This window comes from Zootoca vivipara, chromosome 7 (genome assembly GCF_965207765.1).
Source record: "Zootoca vivipara chromosome 7, rZooViv2.hap1.1, whole genome shotgun sequence".
NCBI classification, from domain to species: domain Eukaryota; kingdom Metazoa; phylum Chordata; class Lepidosauria; order Squamata; family Lacertidae; genus Zootoca; species Zootoca vivipara.
The window spans coordinates 22,047,628-22,060,035 of NC_142590.1; the positions used below are offsets into that span (position 1 = coordinate 22,047,628).

Sequence of the window (12,408 nt, forward strand, 5' to 3'; positions counted from 1 at the left end):
GGTTTATAACAGCACAGTTTAAGCACTTAGGCAGGTATCCTAACCGAATGCACACATATTTGAGGCAGAAGCAGAATAGGCACTTCGAACTACCTAGGGCAGGAGACAATTCCCTAATTGCTTACATATGCCCTCCCTGTCATTGCTCCCATACCTTTGCTAAGAAGCAAACCTGGAGGTGAACCTAAAAGAGCACACTGCAAAATAGCTTCTTGGAAGTAAATATTACAACCCAGTGGCTTCCAAACTTAGCACGTCCATAGAAGCCTTTCTTCAAGTTCACCAAGGATCCCTTGCCTGTGAAGACCTGTTGGGACTCAATGTCACCTTGCACGGACCAGGACAAGTTCAGCACTTCTCTACACATACCCACTGCAGTGAATGATGGATAGTGGTGCCCAAATTGTCAATCAGGGAGGCCTAGCCACCATCACGATCTCAGTGAGAAACCTCATATATGTTTCCATGGAGCCCTAGGGGTGCAGATTGAAAGCCATCACTGCTGCTCAAAATATTTCACGTTATTCTCTCTCAAGGAGATCTGGGATGGAGTTCATTTTATTTATGTTTTATTTTCATCCCACCTTCTTCTCTAAGCTCATGGTTCTCCCCTTCTTCATTTAATCCCCACACCAACCCACGTGAGGTAGGTTAGGCTGAGAGGCAGTGACTGACCTAAGGTCAACCTGTGAGCTTCATGGCTGAGCAGGATTTTAAACCCTGGTCTCCTAGGTCTCATTCCAGCAATCTAACTACTACATCAGACTGGCTTTTCATGACAGACCTTTCCCCCTAATGGAATGGCTTTGTTCAGATGTCCATCAGAGTCATCATCTCTGGGAAAATGTGCTTGACTAGATAGCCCAGAAATGATCCTACACAAACTATTCTCTCTGCAAGCTGTTTTTTTTAAGAGGCTTGCAGAATAAGTTTAAGTTGCCCCTGAAAAAGAAGAGTACCATAATTGTATTCAAAATATTATGAGGCTCTGATACTTAAGCTTCTTTCTGAAAAGCTAGCGCTCACAACCCTTTGAGGTCCACCTCTGGATTTCCTCCTGTCCTTTTGTTGCTGCTCAGCCTCTTCTTCTGACATGCATTTGTCAGTGCAGTTTATGGCTACAGTAGAAGCTGAACATGTTAATTTTGATAGATTTCGTCTGCTGAAGATAACAAGAAATTATTCAATCTTGCATGCTTGGAATGCAAGTGGAATATTACCCTAAAAATGCATTATGAATATGACAGATTATTGTTCCTTATCATTTCTATAATATATGAAATAGTCATTAAAAATCACTGCCAAACTTGAGGGGGGGGGGACCTAAAGTTTGCAACATTTATGAGCATGAGCTGGGTATAAAATGAGTGCATATATTCCAAGTATATATTTGTGTGCGTGCATATTTCAATAAATTTTAAATTATGCAGAACTACCACATTGCTCAACTGTATTAGAACCCTTGATACCAATAGATCACTTTAAATAAACTTAAAATGCTGTGATGAAAACCATTCAGAGCTATTCATCCTATGCCAGTTTTAATATCAATCATTGTGCCAGCGCACAGCATTTTTAATAGATTTCTAAAGATTTTTGAAGAAGAATGGTGGATATTTAGCAAAATCTATCAAGGCATAATTCTTCCCTATTAATCAAAGCATTAAGGCTAAAAGGAGACACAAATCAAGGTTTAACAGATATTGCTCACATTTGGTTTTAAAAACAGTAATAATTCAGTATTATATCACTCACACATTTGACAAGAGTTTAATCTATTTCTTTTACGCGAGCTGCAAATGTGCGTATTTTTAAAGAAGAAAAAGCAAACTGGAATGGTTCTCTTTCTGTGGCAAGCCAAAAACATTCACTATTAATAAAGGATTAATAAAGCATCAGACATTCACTGTGCTCAACGAAACTTGCCAGCACATTCTTTCAATAGTCCTCCTGACCTCTCCTTGGGAAGTCTAAAGCCAGTTGCCTGTCACAAAGAGGTGGTCAAAAAGATGACCGCTCCAACAGAAAACTAAATATCTCATTTACCAGCTTTCTTTGCAGGAAGAGTTGCAGGTAAGCTACAGGTAGAGTGTAGCAATGGGCAATTTACTCAGAGGAACCCCTGCCCATAGAACACCAAGCAGGAAGAGAAAAATGCATGATCTAAAGCTGTAGAAGTGAGGTGAATGAACTCGTGATGCGTTCGGCCCAGTTTATTCTACCACCTGGGGCAAAAGGAACCATGATTCAAATCTTTTCCCATTAAGTATTTTTAAGAAGACCACATTACATTCATTTTTAGAGTGTACTTCAGGTATGAATAACTACAGAGCAAAGTTCAAATGATTAGCTGCCAAACTCTTAGTCCATTTTTACATATATCTACCGTATATTTTCCCCTTCATGGATCAATGCCTTGTCGTGGCGAAGGGGCTTGAATAACTCAGAGAAGCTATGAGCTATGCCATGCAGGGCCACCCAAGATGGACAGGTCATAGTGGAGAGTTTTGACTAAACATGATCCACCTGGAGAAGGAACTGGCAAGCCACTCCAGTATCCCTGCCAAGAAAACTCCATGGAAAAAGACAACAGGCATATAAAAGTTATGACGCTGGAAGATGAGCCCCTCAGGTCGGAAGGCGTCCAACATGCTACTGAGGAAGAGCGGAGGACAAGTACAAGTAGATTCAGAACTGATGAAGCGGCTGGGCCAAAGCCGAAAGGACGCTCAGTTGCGGATATGCCTGGAAGCGAAAGGAAAGTCCGATGCTGTAAAGAAAAATATTGCATAGGAACCTGGAATGTAAGAACCATGAATGGAGGTAAGCTGGATGTGGTCAAAAATGAGATGACAAGAATAAATATCGACATCCTGGGCATCAGTGAACTAAAATGGAAGGGAATGGGCGAATTCAGTTCGGGTGACTATCATATCTACTACTGTGGGCAAGAATCCTGTAGTAGAAATGGAGTGGCCCTCATAGTCAACAAAAGAGTGGCAAAAGCTGTAATGGGATGCAATCTCAAAAATGACAGAATGATCTCGATACGAATCCAAGGCAGACCTTTTAACATCACAGTAATCCAAGTTTATGCACCAACTACCGGAGCTGAAGAAAGTGAAATTGACCAATTCTAGGAAGACCTACAACACCTTCTAGAAATGACACCAAAGAAGGATGTTCTTCTCATTACAGGGGATTGGAATGCTAAAGTAGGGAATCAAGAGATAAAAGGAACAACTGGCAAGTTTGGCCTGGGAGTTCAAAATGAAGCAGGGCAAAGGCTAATAGAGTTCTGTCAAGAGAACAAGCTGGTCATCACAAACACTCTCTTCCAACAACACAAGAGACGACTCTACACATGGATATCACCAAATGGGCAGCATCGAAATCAGATTGATTATATTCTCTGCAGCCAAAGATGGAGAAGCTCTATACAATCAGCAAAAACAAGACCTGGAGCTGACTGTAACTCAGATCATCAGCTTCTTATAGCAAAATTCCAGCTTAAACTGAAGAAAGTAGGAAAAACCACTGGGCCAGCAAGATACAATCTGAATCAAATCCCTTATGAATACACAGTGGAAGTGAGGAACAGGTTTAAGGATTTAGATTTGGTGGACAGAGTGCCTGAAGAACTATGGATGGAGGCTCGTAACATTATACAGGAGGCAGCAACGAAAACCATCCCAAGGAAAAGAAAATGCAAGAAAGCAAAATGGCTGTCCAACGAGGCCTTACAAATAGCGGAGGAGAGGAGGCAAGCAAAATGCAAGGGAGATAGGGAAAGATACAGGAAACTGAATGCAGATTTCCAAAAAACAGCAAGGAGAGACAAGAGGGTCTTCTTAAATGAGCAATGCAAAGAAATAGAGGAAAACAATAGAATGGGGAAAACCAGAGATCTGTTCAAGAAAATTGGAGATATGAAAGGAACATTTCGTACAAAGATTACCATAATCAAGGACAAAAGTGGTAAGGACCTAACAGAAGCAGAAGACATCAAGAAGAGGTGGCAAGAATACACAAAGGAATTATACCAGAAAGACATGGAGGTTTCGTACACCCCAGGTAGTGTGGTTGCTGACCTTGAGCCAGACATCTTGGAGAGTGAAGTCAAATGGGCCTTAGAAAGCACTGCTAATAACAAGGCCAGTGGAAGTGATGATATTCCAGCTGAACTATTTAAAATTTTAAAAGATGATGCTGTTAAGGTGCTACACCCAATATGCCAGCAAGTTTGGAAAACTCAGCAATGCCCAGAGGATTGGAGAAGATCAGTCTACATCCCAATTCCAAAGAAGGGCAGTGCCAAAGAATGCTCCAACTACCGCACAATTGCGCTCATTTCACACGCTAGCAAGGTTATGCTTAAAATTCTACAAGGCAGGCTTAGGCAGTATGTGGACCAAGAACTCCCAGAAGTGCAAGCTGGATTTCGAAAGGGCAGAGGAACCAGAGACCAAATAGCAAACATGCGCTGGATTATGGAGAAAGCTAGAGAGTTCCAGAAAAACGTCTACTTCTGCTTCATTGACTATGCAAAAGCCTTTGACTGTGTCGACCACAGCAAACTATGGCAAGTTCTTAAAGAAATGGGAGTGCCTGATCACCTCATCTGTCTCCTGAGAAATCTCTATGTGGGACAAGAAGCTACAGTTAGAACTGGATATGGAACAACTGAGTGGTTCAAAATTGGGAAAGGAGTACAACAAGGTTGTATATTGTCTCCCTGCTTATTTAACTTATATGCAGAATTCATCATGCGAAAGGCTGGACTAGATGAATCCCAAGAAGGAATTAAGATTGCCGGAAGAAATATCAACAACCTCAGATATGCAGATGACACAACCTTGATGGCAGAAAGCGAGGAGGAATTAAAGAACCTTTTAATGAGGGTGAAAGAGGAGAGCGCAAAATATGGTCTGAAGCTCAACATCAAAAAAAACCAAGATCATGGCCACTGGTCCCATCACCTCCTGGCAAATAGAAGGGGAAGAAATGGAGGCAGTGAGAGATTTTACCTTCTTGGGCTCCTTGATCACTGCAGATGGTGACAGCAGTCACGAAATTAAAAGACGCCTGCTTCTTGGGAGAAAAGCAATGACAAACCTAGACAGCATCTTAAAAAGCAGAGACATCACCTTGCCGACAAAGGTCCGTATAGTTAAAGCTATGGTTTTCCCAGTAGTGATGTATGGACGTGAGAGCTGGACCATAAAGAAGGCTGATCGCCGAAGAATTGATGCTTTGAATTATGGTGCTGGAGGAGACTCTTGAGAGTCCCATGGACTGCTAGAAGATCAAACCTATCCATTCTTAAGGAAATCAGCCCTGAGTGCTCCCTGGAAGGACAGATCGTGAAGCTGAGGCTCCAATACTTTGGCCACCTCATGAGAAGAGAAGAATCCTTGGAAAAGACCCTGATGTTGGGAAAGATTGAGGGCACTAGGAGAAGGGGACGTCAGAGGACAAGATGGTTGGGCAGTGTTCTCTAAGCTACGAACATCAGTTTGACCAAACTGCGGGAGGCAGTGCAAGACAGGAGTGCCTGGCGTGCTATGGTCCATGGGGTCACGAAGAGTCGGACACGACTAAACGACTAAACAACAACAACAACAACCGTATATTTTAAGGGGCACCATTTTTGTAACTGGAGCAGTGGCAGACTTTGAGGTCTCAAATTTCAGTAGTGCCCTCTGCAACACCAAAATTTGGCACCCCCTGCCTCTCACCTTCCATTCTACAACATAGTTTCAGCACACACCCTGTGCCACCCCTGAGACTCTGCGCCCAGTGTGACTGAACCAGTGTTGCTCCCCTAAATCCACCTTTGACTGGAGGGGTAGGTGGGCAGAGCTGCTACACTTGTGCCCACTCTCTCACACTTCATGAAGGATCAGAACAGGGCCACACTCCAATTCAAACCTTAGACCGTGGCTTAATATAAAGGATGATTTGCCAAGTGGCAAGTTACCAGAATGTGCATGGAGCTGCTTGGTAAGTCGAGGTGAACAGACCAATCTTTAGGGATTATTTATTTCTTTATTATTTCACATTCACACCCCACCCTTGTTCATCAATGAAATCACATAAAGCTGTTCAAAACAACTTTCTAATATGCTGGCAACCTCATATCTGACGTTGCTCAAAAATCCCAAGAAACCAAAAAGACCAGTGCAGTTTTGAAAGGTTCCATCCACCATATTGATTCCGAATGGTATGCAACTGTATGCAAGCCACAGACAGAAAACATGATCCCAATCTCTCAGGAACCACAGTGCGGAATTGGGTTACGGTATCTTCAGAGGTGTCCCAATTCATAGCAAGCAAGCAAGCAACTTTCCAAATTAGCCTGAAAAGATAGAGTCAATATGGCAGGGAAGGGGGGGGGGATCTCCAAAACTAGTAAGAGGCTGAGCAAGAGTTCCAATGGTCAGGTGGATAAAGCTTGTGTAGGTTGTATAGTTATTTTCCTCCTGCCCTTCAAGTTGCCCAGAAAAAAGACCATTTGGCTCATAACTGGGCCTCTAGTAGGTGCAGTAATATGATGGGAGCTAAATACAGCTTGCTTAGTATGGCTTCAACTCTACTTATTAAAATGTGCGTCACTGGGGCAGAGGGGGGAGTGTAGGGCTGAGAGACTGGATGAAAACAATAAATAATAAATTCCTATTCAGTGTCATGTTTGTGCAGCAATTGTCCTATATCATACAACAATGCTTCATAGGTGGCAACCCGCATCCCAAGGGCCACATGTTGCCTTTGGCCCCCATGCAGGTTGAGGGAGCATGGAGGACAGAATGAGACCAAGAGGGGCAAAACATGGGCTGGGCGGAGTGTAGCTGACATGGATGGAGAGTTGGAAAGAAGATCGGAACCCTCTGTAAGCAATCACTTCTCTGGTAAGAGAAGGACCACAGCTTAGTGGTAGAGCATGTGAGGAGCCCAATGACAGGCAGATCTGGAGCCCAATGAAAGACACTCTTTGTGAGGTGACCTTTGAGGGTGACTCAGAAACTACAACTAATCCAGAATGCAGCAGTTAGACTGGTGACTGGCAGCAGCCGCTGGGATCATATAACACCGGTCCTGAAAGACTTACATTGGCTCCCAGTACGTTTCTGAGCACAGTTCAAAGTGTTGGTGATGACCTTTAAAGCCCTAAATGGCTTCGGCCCTTTATACCTGAAGGTGTGTCTCCACCCCCATTGTTCAGCACAGACACTGAATTGCAGGTCTGAGCACCTTCTGGCGGTTCCCTCATTGTGAGAAATGAAGCTACAGGGAACCAGGCAGAGGGCCTTTTCGGCCCCCCCATCAGATGTCAAACAGACTAACAGCTACGGTATGTGATTCTGAAAAGACATACGAAGGCAGCCTTGTTCAGGGAAGTTTTTAATGTTTGATGTTGCAATGTGTTGTTACTATTTTTTGTTGGGAGCCGCCCAGAGTGGCTGGGGCGACCCAGTCAGATGGGTGTAATAATGATGATGATGATGATGATAGGTGGCAATTAATTATTGTTCTTGCCCCCGTAAGGTACCTCCTGAACGTGTTGTAAATAAGAGGATGGGGGCTGGCTGGGGGCAGAGAGAGGCTGGTGGAGCATTGCCTCATTTGCCCTAATGGACCAGCCTCCACTGCTGGGCAAAGAGGAGAAGGAAGGAAAGAGGTGGAAGAAAGAGACCAAACCAAGAAAATTTTGCCCCAGAACTACCAATGGCACAAGGCAGAGAGAGCCTGCTCTTTCACACACAAAACAAATGTTTCCCCAACCCTGCTTTATATCCAAAAGTATTTATGGATTACATCTAACCCTTTGTACATCTAACTCTTTTATTCAACAAAAAGAAGGGGGCGGAGAACTACCACATTTGACTTAGTCTGGTTGCCAACAAGATGTGGAATCAAATCTCATTAGTAAACAAAACAAAAAACAAAAACAAAAACCCGAACTCTACACATCTTCACTTACCTCTGTAGCAAATTGCTGCAGTCCACCAATATTAATTGGTCCCTCCTCGGTGGCATATAAATTGCATCCACCCACGCAGAGGTCTGAAGTTGGACACACCATCCCACACGTTAGCCCAAGCGGGTTGTCAGAAAGGATCATTCTGGCAGCTCCGTAGTAGTTCTGCACAAGCAGGAAAACAGCAGCAGCAGCAGCATGTTAGAAGGAATGTGGAGGCTTAGAGACGAAGCTTTCAGCATTTCATCTGAACAATGTGTATAGCATTACCCCAACGATTCCACACAAAATGTAGCCACATGTTACTCAGACATACAATTTTTAAATCCATTTTCAATCATGTCAACCTTATTTTGAAGACCGAAATGTTGTGATCAGCTTAAGCAGGTTTTAAGTCCTCCCCATAGCAAAATGGTCTCGCTATAGAAATAATGTTGTAGCTGCATAACCTTCCTGTAATGGCGCCCTCTGTTCCTAAATCAATTACATACAAGGGAAGAGGGCACCCCACAAGATAATGTAATTTCCTTCCCAATTTCCTTCTCATTCCACAGAATCCACATCAAGACAATTCCTATCTTTCATTATTACTTGAAAGATACTTATAAAATCCACCACTGATCCTCAGCAAAATAAGCTGGTTAATACATGCAAGGTTGATGCAACAAAAAGGTTTCAATGATTTTATAATTCTATGATGTATCTGTACCCGTTGTTTCCTCAATATGTGTCCAAGGGCAGGCAAGGAACAGCTTGCAGTGCCCTCAATAAGGTCAATACTCCGGGAAAAGCCCCTGAGAACACGTTCCTGCTGCTTGAAAAGGCAACCCAAGGCATCTACTCAGAATTAATGGGGTCATGTTGTGCAGTGGTTACCGTACTGAAGTAGAGTCACATCCACACCATACATGACAAGCACTTAAGTACATTATAGTATGATCACATCTTACAAACATTTAACTTGTGTGATCTCAACTATACACAGTTGTAGGTCAGCTAGTTGAAATCCTGTATGTTAAATGCAGAGAGGGTCTCCCCACACCAAGTCTGGATTGCACGCATGACGTCTCATGGGAACTCAAACACCATGTGAGATCTTGCAAGAGCATCCTGGGGCTTCTGGAGTCACTGAGATTAGAGAGCCTTGCTTGGAAACCAAGGCTGTCTAATCATGCCAGTCTGGGAAGCTCCTGCAACATCTCGTGGGAACTCGAACGACCCCATGAGCTCTCACGGGCGCACCCTGGGACTTTTGGAAGCAGCACACCAGTTCCTGAAGCCTCAAGATGATTGCAGGGGGGTTGGTTCCAAGGATTTGAATATAAGCATTTTTGCATATACACAGAACCCTTGGAACCAACCACCATGTAAGACACAATCCTACTGCACATCCCCCAAAGAGTCCTAGGAACATAGTTTGTTAAGGGTGCTGGGAATTTCAGTTCTCTGATGGGTACACTATGGTTCTTAGCATTCCTGGGATGGGGTGGGGGTAGAAGCAATGTGCTTTACATGTATGGTGTAGATGGGAAAGGGATGTGGGTGGCGCTGTGGTCTAAACCACTGAGCCTTTGGGGCTTGCCGATCAGAAGGTTGGCGGTTCAAATCCCTGCGACGGGGTGAGCTCCCTCTGTCCCAGATCCTGCCAACCTAGCAGTTCAAAAGCACGCCAGTGCAAGTAGATAAATAGATACCACTGCATCTGGAAGATAAATGGCATTTCTGTGCGCTCTGGTTTCCATCATGGCGTTCAAGCAGTTTATTCATGCAGGCCACATGGCCCGGAAAACTGTCTGTGGACAAACGCTGGCTCTCTTGGCCTGAAGGGATGAGCTCCGCAACCCCATAGTTGCCTTTGACTGGACTTAACCGTCCAGGAGTCCTTTACCTTTTTACCTTGTAGATGGGACCTAGACCTGGGGAAAACTAGGTTCAAATCCTAACTCAGTCAAGAGGTTCCTCATGGGCCAGTCATATTGTCTCAGCCCTACCTACGTCACAGGATTAGTGTGAGCGTAAAAGGAGGACAAAACATATCCCCCAACCTTGAGCTCACTGTTGGAAAGCTGGGGATTTAATGTGGTAGTTTACAACAATGAGAATTCCTTCCGTTTAAAAAAAGTGGGTTGGAGCACCTTCTCAAGAAAACAAGAGCCCATCTTAACCACCTGAGGATCTTCAGGTTTAGTGCACTGCATCTAACAATGGACAGCCATGGAAGCCCACAAGCAAAGCAAGATGGTAGCTGCCCTTCTCCTAGCAACTGGCACTCAGAGCACATTACCCCTGAACCATAATTTCCTACGAGGTACCAGACACCAAAGAGGTGTGGAGGAGACGAAGGCAGAGCTCTCCTGCTCTTCCTTCCACCAGCTTGTTCCAGCTTGCCACCAGGGGAAAACCAGTCAGAGAGGAGGGCATCAGTGGGCTGGTGACATGAGGAATGAATAGAGAAAATATTTTAGCCCCAACTAGCTACCTCATTATGGGGAACGGTTATATCACTCCATACAAATTAAAAGGCAGCGGGGCAGAGGGAGCTAGGAGAAGTTTTCACCTACACAAACTTTGTTTATTGCCAATTCTGTCTTCCTAGCACCAAGCAATGCATTTCCATAGAAAATCCACAGGTAATTTGGAAATCTGCCATGTTGCAAATGTGCTCACTTTATTTGCTGCTTTATTAGTTGTTTGGCTCCAGGTAGCCTCAGACAGTTTCATGCAGCCTCAAGGACTCCGTTAATGTGAGTCTGAATGAAAAAGAAACACGGACTACGTGTAGGAGTAAATGTGTTTTTAAAAATAACATAAACGGGTCATCTTGCAAAAAAATAAACAAGTGATTTCACAGGACTGGGCAAGATGAGAAGAGGTGCTTTGGCGTGAAAATATTAAGAATGTCACTATGGTGACAGATATTGTGAGGGTGGAGGCTGCACATAGAAAAGGCACGGCCCCAACAGAAGTGTTTTGGATGAACAGATTACAGAATGTGCCCTTGTGGATTTCAACAAGCCTGCCTAAAACTATGAAATAAAATTCCAAATGGCTGGAACGGCAGAATCAGATACTGGTGGATTTCAGTGGCAGCTGTATTCGCAACTACAGGAGAAGAGGAAAGTGCCAGATATACACACAGGTTGCATCATCCCATGTGTCTGTGCATCACTTAAACATGTCATGTGATCACCTTGCCCATCATACATCAGAGAGCAAACTGGCAGCAGGCACTATTTAAGCAGCTTTTGGTTAAAGACTATCGGAAAAATCCAATTTTAAACAAGTAAATAAATAGGTTGCACTCTAGGCTTTGGAATCCACAGTCTATAAAATAAAAGTTAAGTCCTGTCAAAGGTGACTGCGGGATTGCAGCGCTCATCTCGCTTTCAGGCCGAGGGAGCCGGCGTTTGTCCACAGACAGCTTTCCGGGTCATGTGGCCAGCATGACTAAACCGCTTCTGGCGCAACAGGACATGGTGATGGAAACCAGAGTGCACAGAAATGCCGTTTACCTTCCTGCCGCAGCGGTACCTATTTATCTACTTGCACTGGCATGCTTTCGAACTGCTAGGTTGGCAGGAGCTGGGACAGAGCAATGGGGGCTCACTCTGTCGCTGGGATTCTGATCAGCAAGCCCAAGAGACTCAGTGGTTTAGACCACAGCATTACCCGGCACTTACTATAACAGGAATGAGCGCGCTGCTGTTCAGATGTTGCTGCACTCTGACTCCCATCATCCTTGACCATTGGCAATGCTGGCTGGGGCTGATGGGAGTTGGAGTCCAGCAACATCTGGAGGCCCACAAGTTTCCCTTTGCTTTATTGATTGATTTATCCCCATTGTTGCTGCTCGATGAGCACAACAAAGGCAGCCAAGTGGCTAAGGGAGAGTGAAGAAGTCACCCTTCCTGTGGACTGCTCACATTAGCATTCTAGTCAATCTAGCTGGTAACCAGAAAGCTACACACTGTCATTTTAAAGGGAATAATGCATGAAAGTATAGCTTAATTTATTTGTCAAAATTCTAAAGCCTTTTAGCACATGATGGAAGTTGAAATATCAAACCAGATGTCTTTTACACTGAGGCTGAAATCTAAAAAGGTATTTATTTACAACTGCCAAATCAGTATATGCAAATCACTATCCATTTTAATTTATTAACTAAATGTTCTTCGTGGAAATCAAATTGCAACCAATTCAACAGGTGGCTATTTGTCCCCCCCCCCCCCCTGTGCTTTCCTCTAAAACACAATTAATTATATAATGGTTAAAAGACAAATTTTCACATACTAATATACTTGTGTGGCATCTTCATTAGAATACTTCCATTATGTAAATTCAAATGTTGATTGTTTTCCTCTGTTACTGGATTATTATTGTGATTAAATTTATGCTAAGATGCATTTTTCATTGGATTTAAAGACATTATG

The 12,408-nt window shown here is 43.7% G+C and overlaps 1 protein-coding gene across 4 annotated transcripts in view; it reads right to left on the minus strand.

The window, feature by feature from the left end:
* DPYD (dihydropyrimidine dehydrogenase) overlaps positions 1-12,408 on the minus strand; it is a 520,906-nt gene that overhangs the window by 348,866 nt on the left and 159,632 nt on the right. For all 4 annotated transcript variants that reach the window (XM_088673792.1, XM_035123774.3, XM_088673794.1 and 1 more), the window contains one exon: positions 7,982-8,143. In XM_088673792.1, coding sequence (XP_088529918.1) covers positions 7,982-8,143 — 162 coding nt within the window. The remainder of the gene's footprint in view (positions 1-7,981; positions 8,144-12,408) is intronic.